We start from the raw sequence: 19120 nt of genomic DNA on the forward strand, positions 1-19120 counted from the left end.
ACTTTTTTTTCGCAGAATTGGCAGCATTGTCCAGAACCGTCAGCAAAAAATATGGCTTCAACCGGACATCATATTCAAGCGTACGGAGGACTACCGAAACCATCAGCGATGTCTATCTATTTTACACGAGTTTTCGAATCGGGTGATCCGCGAACGCAAAGAGGAAATCCGCAGACAGAAGAGTGTCAACAATAATTCTAAGGAAGGTATCACAGAGCAAGCAGCAACTGTCGATGGCAACAATAACCCAGAGGAGTTTGGTCGCAAGAAGCGACTAGCTTTCCTAGACCTGCTGATCGAGGCATCCCAGGACGGAACGGTCCTCTCGAACGAAGATATCCGCGAAGAGGTAGACACATTCATGTTCGAAGGTCACGACACAACCTCGGCAGCGATTTCCTGGATCCTGCTGCTGCTGGGCGCAGAACCAACCATTCAGGATCGCATCGTGGAAGAAATAGACCAAATCATGGGCGGTGATCGGGAGCGGTTTCCCACCATGAACGAGCTCAACGAAATGAAGTACCTCGAATGCTGCATCAAGGAGGGTCTCCGGCTGTACCCCAGCGTGCCATTGATTGCCCGGAAGCTAATCGAAGACGTCCAGATCGACAACTACACTATCCCTGCCGGAACGACAGCGATGATTGTGGTCTACCAGCTGCACCGAAACCCGGAGGTGTTCCCCAATCCGGATAAGTTCAACCCGGACCACTTCCTGCCGGAGAACTGCCACGGTCGGCACCCGTACGCGTACATCCCATTCAGTGCCGGCCCCCGGAACTGCATCGGGCAGAAGTTCGCTGTGCTGGAGGAGAAATCAATCATCTCGGCCGTACTGCGCAAGTACCGCATCGAGGCGATCGACCGACGCGAAGATCTCACCCTGCTGGGCGAGCTGATCCTTCGACCGAAGGATGGCTTACGGATACGGATTAGACGGCGAGAGTAGAGGTTTAGGTTTATTTTTTGTATCATATCTCCAGTAGCGTATTTCCTAGGTTTATTGGATGAAATTGTGGTGTATGAATTATGTTGAATGATTTTAAATGTCATTATTTCTGATACAAACTCAGCGCTTTGGTACACAGGAATTTTTACTTATTAGAGCTTCGTGCTGCAGTCCTGGATACGTAAACATGCAGTAATGCGTTTTTTTTTTTGTACCGAAAGCCAATAAATGTATTTGAATTGTAAAGTTGTGGTACTTATTTTCACATGTTCTTGGTGTTATCTTGTTTATTGTTTTTATTGTTGGATTCCGTTACTTGTAAATCAGGAGTTCTTAATTAGACCCTACAGTTGACGGCGAACACTAATCGGTGTGGCCTAACGCTCATTTGGAGTATTTCGACGTAGACAATTTTGGAAATCCGAAACCGATTCTTATCTCAATGATCGAGTTTTCAGTACAGTACAATGAAGTCATAGATCTTGATCCTCGACGTGGAAGATCCAACCCAGCTTCAATTTGCTTGAATCGAGTGACAAATGAAAACTATTCCACGCGCATTTCTGAAAACCTACCAGCTTGATAAGCAAATTAAAATTAAAATAATGCGTATTTTCCGAATCGTCAAATGCAGTAAAACGTCAATACCATCCAAAACTTGGGAACGCAACTAGTTTGAGTAGATTGTTCAAAGAAGATTTGTTTTGCTGACTGAGTTAAACATTCCCCGATCTATTCTACGTTCCTGCACTATTTCTTGAACTGTATTCTTAAAGAAACTGAATACTGCTTCACTTATACGTAAGCCACACTAAATTGTTTCCACCTCAACTAAAAATTATTCGCTGCAATATTACGACCATGAGGAGGCCACAGTAAACCATAAGTGAGGCGTAAATTCACTGCACTTATAACACTTATCGGAACGAGCTGAGCGTTACAATAGTTCCACCTTATCTAATATATTGCAAAAATGCAATCGACACACACACTTTCAAAAAGCGTGGTCACTATTCTAAATTGTTTGTAATTACCATTCGAAATGATTTTGTCCTTGCGGCAGCGAATTAACATATATCTTTGATTAATTTGATATATAAATCCAAACATGGAATAACTATATGAAAATAAATATCTTTAAAATTACAACTAAAATATAAACAAAATAAATGTCCTTCCCACTCGCTGAGTGGGAAGCGAAAACGTTACTGTTTGTAGGCGTTACTTGAAACTATACGCAAAGGGTGTTGATCTTACAGTTAGAGTGAGAAACGGGATGAATCTTACTGCGCACGCAGTTTGTTCGGATCGTGGTAATGCGAAGGGACCACCGTGGGATGCGGTGGCGGTGGAAAGCAGCGTACATGTTCCACGTTCGAGCCTTCAACATCGTTACTCTTGAGGTACTTGTTCAGTATCGCAAAGATCTGTGAGTTTAGCACCTGGAAGCGACGGATGCGGTCCACCATGCGTTTGAGGTTCTATAAAACAGAAAACAAAGGTTAAACTTTAGTTCGTTAGAACTGACTCGAAACTTACAATGCCCTTCACGGTGTCATCCTTTCCGTCGACCCGTTGAACACGCAAAATATGGTAGCAAAAATCGAGCGCCTCAAACTTTCGCTGTTGATTTAGCAGAACAATGATTGCACATCCCGCCCAATGCAGTCCTTCGCCAAAAAGTTCCCTAAAAATACCAGTTCATTATCCATTTTATAGTCACCTCACGCATTCAAAAACACTCACTCAACAGTGTACTCGGTGCCTGCCACCGGGATACAGTACACAAACTGCAACGCCGACCAAAGTCGATGGAATTCCGAACACTCATCGATGTGCATTACTCCATTCACAGGTGGAGGACCAGCCCAAACCGGATCATCCAGGAAGGATTTCACTCGTCCAAGAATAACCTCGAATATGCTCAAACCACAACAGAGCCGTTCACGAGTCAGCAAGTCTCCTTCGCGTGCAATCATGGTTTGCTGTCAATCGAAACGAAACTTTCAATATGTATCGAATACAAAATTTTCAAACTGCTTACCTTAGCCGTTCCCAGCTTCTCAATGTTCGGCACGATTTGCAGCGAAGCATACTTTGCCTCGAGCCGTTTCTGTTTGGTTTCCGGTTTCTCGCCCTCCTTGCAATACGGACGAGGCAGAATATTCTGGAAGGGTGCTGCATGCAGCAAATCACACACCTCCTCCTGCGAGAGAGCTTGCTCGATCAGCAAACAGAACAGCAGTGAATTTCCCATCTCACGGAACAGCTGAAACAGTTCAGTTTTCGCATCCGGGTACTGAACGATATCAACCAGATGCGCCTGATAGTAACTAAGCACACCGGGTGATCCATAGTCGCAACGTGGCAGTTTGCAAGATTTTGGCATTGCGGACATCAGAGTTTTGGTGAATTGAAGCAAATTTCCTTGAATCAGTGGCTTCACAATATCCTTCAAAATTATGTCCATCACGACGGCAATTCCTTGATATCCAAGCAGCCGACAGATGGCGTGGAAGTGCGGCGAACCAACGAATCCCGTGTACTGGCCGTACTGTGTGGAAAATGCAGCATTCAACGGTTTCGAACCCCACAAATAATAGTGAGACATGACCGGAGCTTTCTCCCGGGTGATGGCCCCCGAGAACGGAATCTGCAGTTTGTTCCGAACGAATCGATTCGTTGCAGCGTTATAGCAATAGTTAGAGAGAAAATCGTAATTCAATTCTACGAAAACGTGCAGAGTAACGCGCCCGTATGGCGCTAAAACGTTATGATTAGCTTCCTTTAACATTGCGTCAAAATCGTCCAAAGCCAAGAATCTAGACAACAGCTTGTGGCACAGTTTGTTAACCGCCAAAAGTGCCTCCAACTCAACCACGCCAGTAATATCGCTAGCTTCGAAGCGACAGATGGCAAGCTCCAAGCTTTTCTGCATATCCGCATTGATGCGCTGGGTGATAAGCTTGTTCAAATCAATTGACCTGCCCAGCAGCTGAACGTGTCTTTGCTTCAGCAGCGTTTCGTAGCGATTATTTTTTGGATGGGACTGGAAGTTAAAACCCAGCACCTCGCATTCCACCCGGAAGCGCTTGTCCAGATAGATACTGCCCGCCAGCTGTTTGTAGTGCGCAAACACCTGCTCACTCAGCTTATACACGAACTGATCGAAGCACAGATTGACTTCGGCTTCCACTTCGTCGTACAGAAACTGCTTGCGGAAGATGGTCAACGCGTACAGCGCGGAATCGTTGTACAAATCCAGCGGGTACAGGACGTACTCCATCATCGATGGCTCCTTGGTACGGAGGATGTGATCCGTCAGAATCCACGGCATTGACATCTCGATCGGAAACTGGATGCGCTTCTCCATCGTGATCAGGTCGTTGCATTCTTCGTTGTGCTGGTGGCGAACGGTGCATTTCTGTGATGAAATTGGAATAAAACATAAGATGATTTTATTATTAAAAAGTTCAATTGAAAAATTAAAAAACTTTATCTCTGATAAATCTAATTTAACCTTCAAGATCTCACATAACTTCGGCTCCAAATTATTCGCAGGGTGGCGAAAAAGTTTTCAAAACCAATTCGCCTGATTTTTCCTAATATTCCTTAAAATATATCATTATTTTCTCTGATATTTTTCATGCTTTGGCACAAAAAAATTATCATTTTTGCACGCTGCTATAACCTCGCCATCGAGATTCAAATGGATTGGTACAAGAACCATGTTTACCGGGCTGTCGTTTAACGATATTTTTAGCCTACTGCAAATTGCCAATATTCACCTTTGTATACCGATTTCAAGTCGATTAAAGGATGATATGTGGACATATTGAATTCGCGGCGTTCATTTAGAAGAGTGATTGCCTGGTATTTGTTGCCCTATAGTTTGTCGTCTGTCGTAGATAAGCCACACGATACCTTCCATCTATTTCTCCAGTTCTCATTCCTCCGCCCAAGGCAATCACTCAACGTACCGCTCAAGCCAGCACTTCTTTGCCGTATATTAAAAGCTCGCTGGGGAGTTGGTCCGCGTAACTTCTAGAAGCTTTCTTAATTTTTAGTTAGCCAAACTTTTCAACCTCTGGAAACAGTGGTTCCCAGCCCTTTTCGTGACACCTTTTGCTAACTGTAAAGATCTCCGCAACCTCCTTTACAAAACACAAAGAGCAGCCTCTCTAAAAGTTTCAGATACAAGTTTTGTAATGCGGAGCTGTGTTTGTTTGTCTCGTATTGTACTGTACGTCTTCCAACCGGCCGCCGACCCTCGGTTGGGAACCACTGCTCTAGAAGATCAAGAGTAAAAAAAACTGCGCTCTCTACTGCGTCATTTTATTTTTTTTTTTTTTAAATATGGCAAGGAAATCTGTTTAACGACACCTGAGAAAAGAACTCAGGGTTCGGGAATGAAACTAGGAGAGTGATGCCCTAATCCGGCCCTAATCCGGCCCTAATCTTCCCGGGACGACGGTCAAGTATTACGTCGGGGAGTGGCTTTTGTGCTTGACACACCCTCTCTACTTTTATTACCTCCTAGTTAACCTGGAGACTGGCAATCAGCTATCACTGAAGTGTTGGTGGTTAACCCACCACACACGTTGCAGCTCCAGGACAAACCGCACTACACTGCCGTGAGATGACAAAGTGACGTAAGTGCCATTTTCCCGAATATGAGTTTTTCATACCAATTTGTTCATTATTCGAATACCTATCTATCGATATCTTCCTTTTCGTTGTAACTTATCCGTACGTTGCATAAAATCAAAAAAACAAAGTGACGTTGGCACACATTTCCATACTAAAGTGACGAGAAATTCTTTCGTTTTTGGGCCGTACTGAAAAACTGATCACTTGGATCTACGTCACAATCATATCATATCACGGCAGTACAGGCACATTGTCCGGGCTAGGTTGTCCGGAGTGGCCCGCTCACTGCCTACATGTCGCTCCTCGCACCTACAATACGTGGGCATACAGAGACGTGCTCAGCAGTCTCTTCCGCATCCACGCACTCGGGACACATGGGAGATTCCGCATATTCGAGCCTATGCAAATATCGCCTGAAGCAACCATGGCCTAACGGGATTTGTGTCAGGTTGTAGTTCACTTCACCATGATGCCTCCCGACCCAACCGGATATCTTCAGAATAAATCGGTGCATCCATCTACACTGAAATTGGAATTGGACCATTCTCTCTACCATCAGGACATCGGAGATGACCTTTCGGTTCCTTATATGCCCCTTGTGTCACGTTGGACGAAGCATTCTCTGTTCTCCTTAATGGCGATGCTGATAGGCATCATGCCTAACAGGACACAGATTGCATCGTATGGCACTGTACGGCATCATGCCTAACAGGACACAGATTGCATCGTATGGCACTGTACGGTGCGCACTCGCAACCTTGAGGCGCATGAGGCGCATGAGCTTATAGCTCTGGACCACACTAGTCCACCGTACCTAATTATGGACGAAACCACGCTGGCAAGAAGTTTTCGTTTACTGCCATACACCGCTGAACTATCGATGGGGCCCTCCTACATGCATAGTCGACGTGACTCCCGGAAGTAAGCTTATCGTCGACCGTATCCCACAAAAGCTTCAGAGATCGTTTTGAGGTGATGGTGTAGTCTCCGACTCTGACAACCGCCTGTTGCTCCGATTCAAGGTTGCTCTCAACCGTGATTTCCGTTTTATGATGCACTAGCACCAGTTTTCTCCAGCGTGGACCCATCCTTCTGGAACCTGAACTGAATACTTGCCAGACCGTTTCTACCCTCCGTGTACTTCAGCATTCTGTTGAGGATAATTCTTTCAAGCACCTTGCCCGCAGTGTCCAGCAGACATATATGCCTATATGCCGGGTCCCTTGGTGCTTTCCCAGCCTTTGGCAATAAGACCAGTCACTGCCGCTACCACCTCTCCGGGAAGAGGCAATCATCCAGGCACTGCATGACTGCCCGGAACAGCGCGGGGTCGTCAGCCTGATTGCCAGGATAGACTCCATCCGGTCCCGGTGCCATGCTAGCCACCCTTTTAAACCTTCACATGGCTGTTGTCGTTCACGGATTGGATGTTCGGCAGGTTGACCGACCATCCCTGGTCTGTGTCTGGGATACTGGAACGTCGAACGTGAGACTCGACTGCCGAAGGCCAGAGACTTGGCTCGTGGCGTGCAAAGAGTCCCACGATGATACGCTCCAGTATCATTGCTGATCGCTCTGCCGGCGCCAGCGCGCCTTTGGTTTTGATCATTACGATCCTGTAGGCGTTACCCACCGGGTTCGTATTGGCACTCGCGCATAGCCTATCAAATCAGGCTCTCTTGCTTGCCTTAATCGCACTCTTTAGCGCCGATCTTGCAGAACCGAATGCTGCGCGGCACTCAATCCTCCGATTTGCTCTGAAAAGGTCTGCTATCGCGTCAGCCACCAGTAAACCGGTGACTTACCATTGCTAAGTTAGCGGGTCCTAGGCATGATTTATTTATTTATTTATTTATTTATTTATTTCAATTCTTTATCTGATCATTCACGATCTAAATAAAATGTAAAGAGTGTGTGGGTGGGCTCATTGGAGGTGGTCTTTAATACCCTCCTCAAATGTGCGTAAAAACCCCATCATCTTTTAACAACTACAATAGCATTACACTACATTTTACAACAACATAATTCACAATAACATAATTCACAATAACATGATTCACAATAACATAATTCACAATAACATAGTTACGATAGTTTTTACATATTGCTTTCAATTCTGCGGCGATATAGAATGGGAGCTTCGTTAAAATCGAACTGATCAGAATAGCGGTTGAATTGACGAATCATTGAAGAAATTGGAGAATGGGCAGCATTGCGTTGACTGAAATTCAACCTGGAGCATGGATCTCGATCGTAAAACTCTGGATGGTGCATAAAATCCTATTTCAGACAGAAGATCTGAAGCATAAAATTCGGCTGTGATTAGTTTTGCCATGAATACAGCTTGTGACACACTTCTTCGTTGTTCCAAAGTTTTCATTCCAAGCAGTCGACAACGGTCTTCATAGGAAAGCAGATTTTGAGGATCGTTCCAAGAAAGGTTCCGTAGAGCATAGCGGACAAATTATCGCTGAACGCTCTCTATTCTGTCCATCCAAAATGCTTGATACGGGCACCAAACAACACTGGCAAACTCTAGGTTTGAACGAACCAATGCACAGTACAGTGCTTTAAAGCACAGGGGATCATCAAACTGATTAGCTATTTTAAAAATAAATCCGAGCTGGCGATTAGCTTTTTCAACAATATATATATGCAGCTTGAAAGTCAGTTTTACATCGGGCGTCACTCCTAGATCTTTAACCTGCTTAACTCTGCTTAGTTTGACGCCAGCTATATTATATTCAAAATAGATTGCATTTTGGGTACGATGGTAACTTATTACGAAACATTAATCGACGCACAGCATCAATTGGTTTCGCGTACACCAGTCATGGAACAGATCAAGCAGCCTTTGCAATTCTCTACAGTCCCCTATTCGGCGGAAAGTCAAATATATTTTTAGATCATCAGCGAAAAACAATTTCCCGCCTCGATTGAGAATAATCGCTGCATCGTTAACATATATTGAAAACAACAATGGGCCCAAATTACTACCCTGTGGTACACCTGATAGGTTCGTAAATTCATCAGAGTTAGAATCACCGATTTTCACAAAAAGTTGCCTGTCTATTAGATAGAATTACAGCCATTTGCAAAATCTTTGAGTACAGCCTATTTTTTCTAATTTACTTAAAAGGATGGCATGGTTCACAGTATCGGAAGCGGCTTTTAAATCAGTGTATATCGTATCTACTTGGGCTTTAGCGCTAACATTCCTGAAGTAATGCGAAACGAAACTTACGAGATTGGTTTCTACGGTACGCCCGCGAAAAAAATCCATGTTGCGCCGTACTTATATAAATTCGGCAGGCAGCAGATAACGTTTCGTTTACAATCGTCTCAAAAAATTTTGATTCCGCGCATAGAGAGGTTATTCCTCTATAATTTACTACGTTGGATTTATCTCCCTTCTTGAAAACCGGAAACATGCAAGATTGTTTCCAAGCAATGGAGAAACACTGTTGATGGAAGGATAAATTGAAGAGCCAGGTCAACGGGGCAGCTATAACATCGGAACATTTTTTCATAACAGCCGTAGGAATTACACCAGGGCCAGGCGAAAAGGATGATTTTACTCTACTGGTGGCGGAAACAACGAGCTGTTCGCTTACGCTCAAAATGTCCATATTTATAAATTCTGGTGGCACATTGGTCAGTGCTTGTTCAATTTGTGAAACGGTAATCGGTGTGCTACTGAAAACGCTTGTTGCGATATCTGTTGCTGGCTATGGTAAAGCTATGTTTCAAGAATGATATGGCGATGATATGATAACGATTGTATAACAATTCCTCGAAAACTATTCCCCAGAAAATAAAACGCCGAAGCTTTTTCCCCAGAAAACAAAATCCCACAATGTACCAATCACCAGAAAACTGCTACCCATAAAGTACTAATCCCCAGAAAGTTATTATCCGGAATGAACCAATGCCCAAAAAACTATTTACCAGAAAATACCGTTTTCCAGAAAACTGTTATCCTAAAACGAAGAAATATGCATTATTTTTTTAACATGGAAAATCTGTTAAAATTGAGTTTTTGTATATCTGAAATGTATAACGATTCTGTCATTTGAATCAACTTATTGTCAACTAATACATTTGTTCTTTCATGGAGTAAATAAGTAAGCGCTTGACACCAGGCCATAGTCATAAAATCAGAGAACTTTCAGTAATCGTTTTTGGCTGAATGAACATCACAAGTCGACCACAAAAACACAGTAGCGAATTGATTTCTGAGGCTCCTTGACCAAAAATCTAAAATACCCCTTCTCATCTTAATTCGGTTAATCTAGTTCACATGGGGGGCAGCCCCCCCGCAGAAATTACCTCTGTAGAGGTTCGCTCGTTTTCCTGGGTCGATGCAACATCCACTAGTATATATTAAACGAGCGAAAGGGAACCCGGTTACAATTCCGGAACCTGTTGAGTATACGTTTGCATTGGCGTGCACACCGGAAACGGTAGCGCCTTTGTAATCATGGCAACATGAATCCTTTCCTTCGAGAAACCAACAAGAGATATCGGAAGAGTTTTCTTTTCTGTTTAACAGTCATACTAGCCATGGAAGTCTTTCATAGAGAGATATGGTTGGACAGGCTAGTAGAGCATGGTAGTAGACCTTGAAAATCGAAGACTAGGGTACGCAAAGTCTCAACAGCTTGTACCGAATCCGCAGCAGGTCTCCAAGGTGTAGGGTCTCTAGTCGATAGATCAATGTGGGTAAGGGAAGTCGGGAAATTAAATCCGTAACTTCGGGATAAGGATTGGCTCTGAAGACTGTGATGACTCGGGCTACGGGGCTGCCGGGTCGCGGGTCTATCGAATTAAAACAAAGTGGCGAAATACCAATCGTTAATAGTGTTGTTTTGCAAAAACTTAAAGCATGATATGTTGAAGCAAGGTTTCGCTACCGTTTTTAGTTTAGCCTGTGTCTCTGGAAGGGTACTTACCCCACCTTTCCCCTTGATAAATCCGGGACATGTCCCCTACTGTCCCAAAAACTATGATAAATTTGTGATCCTTTGAAAAAGGTTCGATCAAATTCGGTTTAGATCTTGCGGAATGGCAGGTAAAAGAATTTTCATATTTTCGGCTCTAGTACGCAAGTGTTAATTAAAAATGTCAAATAATTTAGAATGTTAACAATATAATAACTGAATAGGGTAAGGTGGGGCAAAATGGGTCAAATAAGCCAAATTTTCAATATCTCGTAACTGAAGTTACTTTTGGTCTACTTTTCAGATGATTATATTGATGTTATGCATATTTTATAAAATTACGCTAAAAAATAACAAAAATCAAGTGTTGGTTCGCTTTTACAGAATTTTTAGAAAAGGTTGTTTTTTATTGCACTGTAAAAAAGGCGGGGCAAGATGGGTCATTTGGTGAGGTAAGATGGGTCACCCTCTCAAACAGAACAAAATTATGATTAAATCTCAACGAACTTTTTATGGATAGCAAGAAAAATGCCTTCTCTTCATAGATAACAAAAATATTGGGTCATCTCGTCCATATTATACCGCCGAAGGGATTAAATTTTCCTCGGCGATTACTTTTTGTAGCATTTTGAAGAACTTCGAAGCATTTTGAAGAACTGTCGACTTATTGAAGCAATGAATGTTTTTTCAAAGTGACAACACCATTTGCGTCGAATCTAGCCTTAAAACTGAAATGTTGACAAAACTATACTGCCTTGTCTTGGGTGACCTATACTGCCCCAATCATTAATTTAGGCCACGATTGCAATATTCATGTTTATTTTACATTTATTTATGCTCAAAAGCATATTATTTAGTACATCATGAGCAAAACTGCTTCTGCAATAAAGGTTTACTTCAAATTATATAGCGTACGACGAAAGAACACGTTTTTTTCAAAAGTGTAAATCGCCTAAGTAACTTAGCGAAAAAATATTTTATTTATTAAAAACAAGCAATATGCAAATATGAACAATGAACACGTGATACGTAGTCAAAAATACGTTAAGCACCATGCAAAATTAGTGTCATCACGAAAAAAAAACTTATTTTACGCTCAAAAACGGCACTGACCCATCTTGCCCCGTGACCCATCTTACCCTACTAATGTTTTTTTCCGGTTACGGTGATGCTGGAGAATAGTTTTCTGGGCATTGGTGCATTCTGGGAAACGGTTTTCTGGTAACTAGTACTATCAGGGGTTTAGAGTTCTGGTTACTAGTATATTCTGGGATTTGGCATTCTGGAGAATGGTTCATTCTGGGGAAAATCCTTCGACACTTTATTTTCTGAGGAATGGTTTTCTAGGAAAAGTCGGACAACCTATGATAACTAGTTGATCGGCAGTCGGGCGGAGCTAATTACTCCCATCGCGTCCTTTCCCTTGCCTCTTCTAATACCTCGGCATTGAAATGCGACGTCTTCCTCCCGTGAACGGTCAGACTGTTGGCTCTTTCCGTCAGTTGCCGCCTCGCGTTGCTGTCTACACTAGAGCAAACCGATTGGTGGTCGTTATTGGTGTAGCCATCGTCTACCCTTCAGTTCGTGGTCAGTCCTGGGCAGGAAAACGTCACGTCGATGATCGACTCCGCACCATTCTTGCTGTACGTATATTTGGTCACAACGTTTCAAGGTATGGGTTGAGCTCCACCAAAGCTCTCTGGTTCGTAGAGCCCAAGCGTTGAAGTCACCCGTTCGGCACCACTAACACCGTTAGGCCCGTTATCACCATCTATAACAGGTCGACCAACTGGGTGAACCTTTTAGAAGACCAACGTGGTGGAGCATTGCAACTGCGTTTTCCTTGGCAACCGCGTAACCTTCCTTAGAGGTTGAAACAACCTCCTGAACCGGAAACCTCCTCGTCATCCATATACCAGCCATACCAGACTTATCCGCAACCCAGTAACCGTTTTCGAGAGCGATGTCCAACAACGACTCAGTGGCTGCTGGGTATAGCAGCTGCTGAACCGCGTAGCAGTTCAGGTTCAGTTGTCACTCTTACGCCCGTGATTTCACAGCCGGCTTGCTGACTGGGCACCTGGGGCCTCTCCCATAAAGTGTTTGGCGTCCCGTTTTCCGGAACATACCATGCACTTGAGACTCCCCGCAATTCTTCGCTTTATAGCCTGTGCCACCGCAACGCCTGCACAACTGGTTCCTGTTGGGCTCCTTGCAGGTCTAGGACTTATGTCCTCCCGAAATCACCTGAAGCGCTGAACTCTTCTGGAGGCGGATTGACTCAGTAGACACTTTCACCCCGCACTTCGCTTTGAGGACTTGTGCAACGTCGCACCTCGCGCTAATTTCATCCAGGTTTTCAAACCGGAGTGTTATTTCCAAGGTGAGTGCCTGAATAGGCATCTCTTTCCCTAAGACCTGCTCGGTTACCGTCTTGTAGGTAGCGCCTTTAGTCTTCACATCCTTTTGGAGCTCAGGAATCATCCCGCGAGGTCGACGGATGGTCCACACATTAAATGGTGTTAACAGTTAAATGGTGTTCGAACCATGCAAATCGAACAATATTTATCAAAGTTACAGCATTTCAAAGTTGATCAAAATTTTGCCTATCCTTCTTATTTTGACTATCCTTTAAAGATACTTAATTCAGCTACTACGACCACATTTCTAAATTTGTGCAATCTTTGTTACAGCACCCCTTTTTGTTGGATCGTTTAGATTTCGTGGGGCTTCACCCCGCGAAAATTCGTCAGAGGAAACAAAATTTTCATTTCCAGTATAAACGTAATTTCAGTACTTCAAGATCCGGTTAGCGACTTCGGATTCACGTCAACGAAATCTACTCATCGAGAGTATCTCCAATGGTACAAACACGTCCGAGAGAATGAGGTCTAACGTTGCAGTGATCTTTTTTCGGTTTTCGGTTATCTTGAGGAAGGGAGTCCGAGCCTACTTATTTTAGACACAGCATTTACAACCATCACGTACTCCGCAATCCACCATCGGCATCTCAGTGACAAGCTTCATCTTCATGTAGATTTCCAGTGCATCCTGCTCGAGCTTGTTAAGGTTTCAACGACGATCACGTTGCCATTTCTACACTTTCCGTCAACAAACAATTTCGCCTTCCGAGAGGACATGAGATTTGATTCATGCTTCCAGAATCGCTCACATATTTTCGTCAGTATCAGCGATTGTCACTACACGCCCGTCATGGTTCGATGTCCCCAAAGAAGTCCTTGTTGGATTTCATGTGCGAACTTGCACTGAAATCAATGATTCATTCGTTTTGCTGTTGCCGCCGTTTGGGGCGGTTTTTGCTTTTTATTTCTTTGATCCAATTTGTTCTTTTGAAGTTGTTTGCAGGCCCGTAATTGTGGCTAGGCTGTTTTACAGTGATGGCACACGATCTGTTCTCGTTCTGCTGCCTTCAGTACTGTTCCTTAGGTCGCGCTTCAGTTTTGCTTACTTACCTACCGTGAAGGTGCCATACAGAACAAAAAAAAGCTAGACACATGTACAGCCAAAAACAACAGTATGAGAAAAAAATTTTGCATTTATGTTTGGTGCCTAATTCTGCGCACTTGCTTGAGCATGTTCCTAATTCTGCGCAGTTTTGTTCCTAATTCTGCGCAGCAAAAAAATAACATTGATTGTTTTAACAAAATTGTTTATTTTAAAAGAAAGTAATTTAAACATTTTCTGTAGAAGTTTTTCCATCATTTGAAGCCTTCGTTAATGTTTGTTTATGGCGCTTCTCTTGTACTACCTGCTTTTTCTTTTCACGGGCTACTTTTCACCTTGCAAAACTCAGTGGTCTGAAGAGAAACGTGCGATTTATGGCCATCTATGAAAAGTAAAATGGGAAGAGCTACCTTGTATCACAGTGGCCATGGGTGGAGAACATTTTTTAAATATTCATAAAAAATCTCATGCCACCGATACATTTTTCTCAATAGACCAACCATCCGGAGTACTATTGACGATTTCTGCCGGCAGACGGGTTCCAACGAAACTAGGTCGCCCAATCGATTTAAGGTAATGTACCACAGATGTCTTTAACCTCTGAGAATCCACCCGAAATCCAGCTCTCGCTATCTGAATAATCCAATCGACAACCCGGCCTTCCTCTTGCGTTGTGAACGCTTTTGGCCTCCCGGAACGCGTCGCAGAGTTCAACTAAACACCAGCTGAAAACTTTGCACGAAGTGTGCTCTCGAGAATCCCATATTTCCTTGCGGCTCGGCGTATGGAAAAGCCTCTTCTTACCTTGTCCACATTCGCAAGCATTTTGTTCTTGTCATATTGCATGTTCCTTCGCCTAATTTTGCCAGAATTCATCTCTGTGAAACTGCGCATAGTTAGGAACACAAACAACAAATTTGGTGCGTAAATCTCCGCATTATTTTTTTGCACTTTTTCAGTACTATGCGCTACTTAGCGTAAGCTAATATTTCATTTTACCTAAATCATGACTAATACTAACTTTTATTACCAACTACGATGTTTGTTTAAATCGTTGCACTCGTTTTAAGAGGAAATGAATAAAACTATTTCCTGCCGTTGTCTTTTCGTTACTACGAACAAAGGTGTTTGCGACGTTGATCGTATTGACAATTCAGATTTTTTTTTCTATATTCGCATGTATTCTTGATATTATTGTGACCACTGACACAGAATCAATTATTCTATTTAAGAATAATAAAATATTATGCTCATAGTTACAAAAAATACAATAAAACATAAGTATAACAAAAATCGCGCAAATTAGGAACTGCGCAGAATTAGGCACGGTAACGGTAGTCCAGTATTTTTTCCCAGATTAAGTTCAACGTTAAGGCATCGTCTGTACGCGTTTCGACGGCAGGAGTAAGCGCGTTAAAGAACCTCGACAAACCTCGCAGGGCAAGGATCACCTTATCTCAGGTCCAACTTTGTGTAGAGATCCTTCCTCCATTGGGTGTCACACATTTATCGTGTGGTGCTGTTTTTTTTTTGCATGAACTGCAAATTGATTCTCCTCTAGCAGCACTGAATTGCTACACGAGTTTTTTTATCACCTGTTTTCCACGTCGTCGAAAGACCGGCCACTGTGCCCGCCACGACCTTACCGTGTTCACCTACTCCAGCCGCAAGTGATGGAAAAAATCTTTACACGTTGCTGTGACCAAAATATAATAAACCAATCTTGATTACTGGTAACAGAGGAATAACAAAAAAAAATTAATCCGTTCACATGATTACTACTGTGATTAAAATACTTGCAGTTCCGTAAAGTTTGTTTCCTCAACGCATTTCAAAATTTATAACGTTTTGAAAAATAACCTAAAATCTTAACGGAAGAACTCTCCTTCGCCAGATTTGAAGTCTTAGGACCCTATCACATATGACGAGTCGAGAGTCACAGTATTGGAGTCGACTGCTTGAAAGTTTTGACTTAGCTGTTCCGAAAAATCAAGCCAAGTTTCAGTCGACTTCCGTAGTAAAAGTTCACAAATTGATCAAAATATAATATATAATACTCACATTAACTTTGCGTCCCATCGTCATTTCCAGGTAGAACTCCCTATACCACAGCTGGGACAAATCGCAGCACTTCTGCAGCGTTTCGCTGAAGCTCAGCAAATAGGTCCAGTAAAACGACATCTTGTGGAACGCATCGATTTGCACCAGGCAAGCTCCGTCGATATCCTTGCGCAGGGTTCTCTTACCACCGGATTTATCGGCAATCAACGACTCCAGCATCGTTCGTACCATGTACAGCTGCGTGGATGACGGTCCAACGTTCAACCGTGGCACGTTTATCAAAAAACCACCGTCCGGATCCTTTTTGCCTTTGATAGCCGGATCGTTCGACGGTTCCGTACCTTTCTGCCAGTCGGCTGAAGTTTCCCGTACGGCCGTAATAATCGATCGAATAAGATCCTTTTTGTTTTTCACCGCCTTTCGCAGTGGTTCACGTAACATCAGTTGCACGAAATCTTGCAGTTCCGAGTAAATGCTACGACGAATCGCTTCACACAAAACTGTTTCGATTCGAGCCATCAACACCTGAAGTCCCTTAATCATAGCGATCACCTCGATTAGAGCGAATTTCTCGTCATCTGAGTAGTTATATCGTGTGGCACGCTCGTACTCTTCCGCTTCCACAGGACATTCTTTATTCTGATGGTGATCGGTTGGATGCAACAGCTTCCACGAGTACAATTCGGTGACAACCGAGGTCCACTCGGCAAGCAGTTGCAATCCACGTAGAGCGAGATCAGCTGTCGCTCTATTTTCACTATCAGTAGCATTATCCTAAAATCAAATTATAAATTAAGTATTGCAAACATTTATACTACAAAGCCTACCTTATAAGTGGTCGTCACTTCATTGCTATAGCGCGACAGTTCCGAGATGTACTTCACATGATCCTCCCGAATCGTAGGCAAATGTACCATCAAATCAGCCTGCGGACTGATGGCCTGCGAGCTCGACAGCGGCCACTTGCTCGGGTCGAAATGCTTGCTCCGCTTGATGTAATTGAACGGTGCAATTTGCATGTCACCAAAAAGTGGCACTACTTCCAAGTTTTTGAAGATTCTATCAATCCTATCCAGCCGGAGTTTCTTCTTCTGGTCCAACTTATTAATGTTGCAAATTTCCGAATCCATCAGAAACAGTCCAAAGCCCATCACTTTAACCAACATGTGCTTCTCTTCGGGTGTCATGTACATCTTCGACTCGTACATGTGAACGCAAATGTTGACCACATCTGAGAGCAGATCCTCGTAGCCGGTAATTTTCTCCAGTGTATCTTTGACGGTATCTCGAATCTTATTTTGCGTAGCCAAAAACATCGACAAGTTCTGCGATTCCTGCAGCGTGTGTGAATCGCTCATAACTTTCAGAAACTGCGCTGCCCGTCGATAGGTACTGTAATCATTCTTCACGCTCGACTTCATGTTCTTTAGCTCATCCAGCACGGCAAACATGTTGATAAATTTACCCAACGTCAGTAGATAAGCTTCGGAGACAAAATCTTTTCGCTTTTCGGCATGACAAAGACGTTTCACCTCACCGGAAAATGCTTCAATCGCTTTGCGTTGGAAATACATAAAGTTCAAAAGTTTGTTCACCTCCGGAGCGAGGACTTCAACAGTTTTCTCGTAGATTTCAACTCGATTCGGCTGCTCGTTAGATTTCGGCTGTGGAATTGCACGTGAACAGCAACGCCACGTGTACAGCATGACGGCATGCTTCTGGCCTTCAACTAGCAGTTGATTCTGAAATTTCACAACCAGTTTTTATTAAAAAGTCATTTATAATTAGTCACTAGTCTTACCAAATTCGCATGCGTGGTAGCTTCCTCAATGTATTTGGCAATCCCGGTGACAAACCCGTTACGATCCTCAAAGTTCGTATCAAAATTGGCCTGATAAACCACCGAACACGGTTGGGCTTCGATGCAGGGCTGCTCATCCGGCAGGGGCAACTCGTCCAACACTTCCACGTTGGAAAGAGCATCGGCCAGGGTAATCTTCTCCTGAGCCATCTCGCTTAGCTACTGAGCTAGGGCTTCACTGTTAAACTGTTCCACTGCGATACCTGCGATGGTAAAACATTCCAATGAGCACAAAAAATATCCATTCCAACTGACTAGCGCGTCTACTTTGTAATCAGAGCTAAACGACCTAAATAATTTATGCAAACAGCGAATCCATACGCAAGATGGGCTTCACAAAACAAAATCGCAAAGAAATGAAAACAAACCGGCTGACTGTGGCAAGCCTTTACTTCCCATTTACCAGACTGTGGGTTTGTTTACATCTGTTTGAGGGAGCAATCGCGTAGCGAAGAGGAAAGAGAGGGAGGAAACACAACTCAGCGGCCGAACACGAAGAAAAATGGATGACAAACCAATCGACGGACGTCAGATGGGAAGATTTTTCAATCGCTTTTACCAGTCCAACTTTACACTTTTTCGTATAATCTCACCTCAACCGGATGCACTACCGGCGAAACTTCACTTTAACACTTATTTCGGAAGGAAATGGTATGATTTACAGGGAAAAAAAGAGGAAAACTTGCCTGACTGAAATCTACGCCCTCCACTTAATTATTTTTCTACGATTTTTCAACAACACAACCAGTGCGGTAGACCGGCACGGTGCTGGGAGATGTACGATACGTGCTCGCGAACAGAGGGCACTGCAACAGCAAAGAGTTCACATGTGTTTTGCTCAATTTTAAGTACATACGGTTTCGCTAAACTGATTAGGTTTTGACTCAGTTTTGGGTTATCCAGAATGAGTGTGTGAAATAAAGAAATTCGCTATGTTCATTAATTGACAAACATAAGAAGATATATTGAACAAAATTATCAACAAGTTTCAGCAAAAAAATGTTTTTTGCTTGACAATTTTTTTCATTTGCCTACAATTACATTCGCTGTATTACGAAGACAGCTAATAAACGTTTATCATGGAATAGTTTAGAATAATTAAATACAGTCGCGGTTCGACAACTGCAAGACTTTTAACTGCAACGCTTTTTAACTGCAAGACCGATAACTGCAACAACTTTGCAGTTACAG

At 43.2% G+C, this 19120-nt stretch overlaps 2 protein-coding genes across 4 annotated transcripts in view; one reads left to right on the forward strand and one right to left on the reverse strand.

Moving 5' to 3' along the window:
* Window positions 1-1198, forward strand: part of LOC129718376 (cytochrome P450 4c3-like) — a 28040-nt gene extending 26842 nt beyond the window's left edge. The window contains exon 5 of the mRNA XM_055669114.1: window positions 16-1198. Coding sequence (XP_055525089.1) covers window positions 16-952 — 937 coding nt within the window. The 3' untranslated portion in view covers window positions 953-1198. The remainder of the gene's footprint in view (window positions 1-15) is intronic.
* On the reverse strand, window positions 962-18688 carry LOC129718375 (cytoplasmic FMR1-interacting protein). Of its 3 annotated transcripts, none has more exons than XM_055669110.1 (8): window positions 18616-18688; window positions 17870-18132; window positions 16896-17810; window positions 16069-16842; window positions 2997-4376; window positions 2699-2937; window positions 2492-2639; window positions 962-2433 (listed from the first exon to the last, which is right to left on the reverse strand). In XM_055669110.1, exons 2-8 carry the CDS (start codon window positions 18077-18079, stop codon window positions 2236-2238), a joined length of 3864 nt encoding a protein of 1287 aa, XP_055525085.1. In that variant the 5' UTR covers window positions 18080-18132; window positions 18616-18688; the 3' UTR covers window positions 962-2235. The 3 variants fall into 3 exon arrangements, with proteins under 3 accessions (XP_055525085.1, XP_055525087.1, XP_055525086.1); XM_055669112.1 differs by having other exon boundaries at window positions 18523-18661; XM_055669111.1 differs by lacking the exon at window positions 18616-18688 and adding an exon at window positions 18197-18609.
* Between the last annotated feature and the right edge of the window lie 432 nt (window positions 18689-19120).

The sequence above is a fragment of the Wyeomyia smithii genome, chromosome 1, assembly GCF_029784165.1.
Source record: "Wyeomyia smithii strain HCP4-BCI-WySm-NY-G18 chromosome 1, ASM2978416v1, whole genome shotgun sequence".
In the NCBI taxonomy this organism is placed as follows: domain Eukaryota; kingdom Metazoa; phylum Arthropoda; class Insecta; order Diptera; family Culicidae; genus Wyeomyia; species Wyeomyia smithii.

Bases quoted from the DNA above. Each gene is read 5' to 3' on its own strand.
- LOC129718375 (XM_055669110.1), bottom strand. From the start codon at position 18,079: ATGGCTCAGGAGAAGATTACCCTGGCCGATGCTCTTTCCAACGTGGAA. The intron at 16,843-16,895 runs GTAGGCTTTGTA...ATTTGATTTTAG, and splicing joins AAGTGACGACCACTTATAAG to GATAATGCTACTGATAGTGA. The intron at 4,377-16,068 runs GTGAGTATTATA...ATTTCATCACAG, and splicing joins CGATGGGACGCAAAGTTAAT to AAATGCACCGTTCGCCACCA.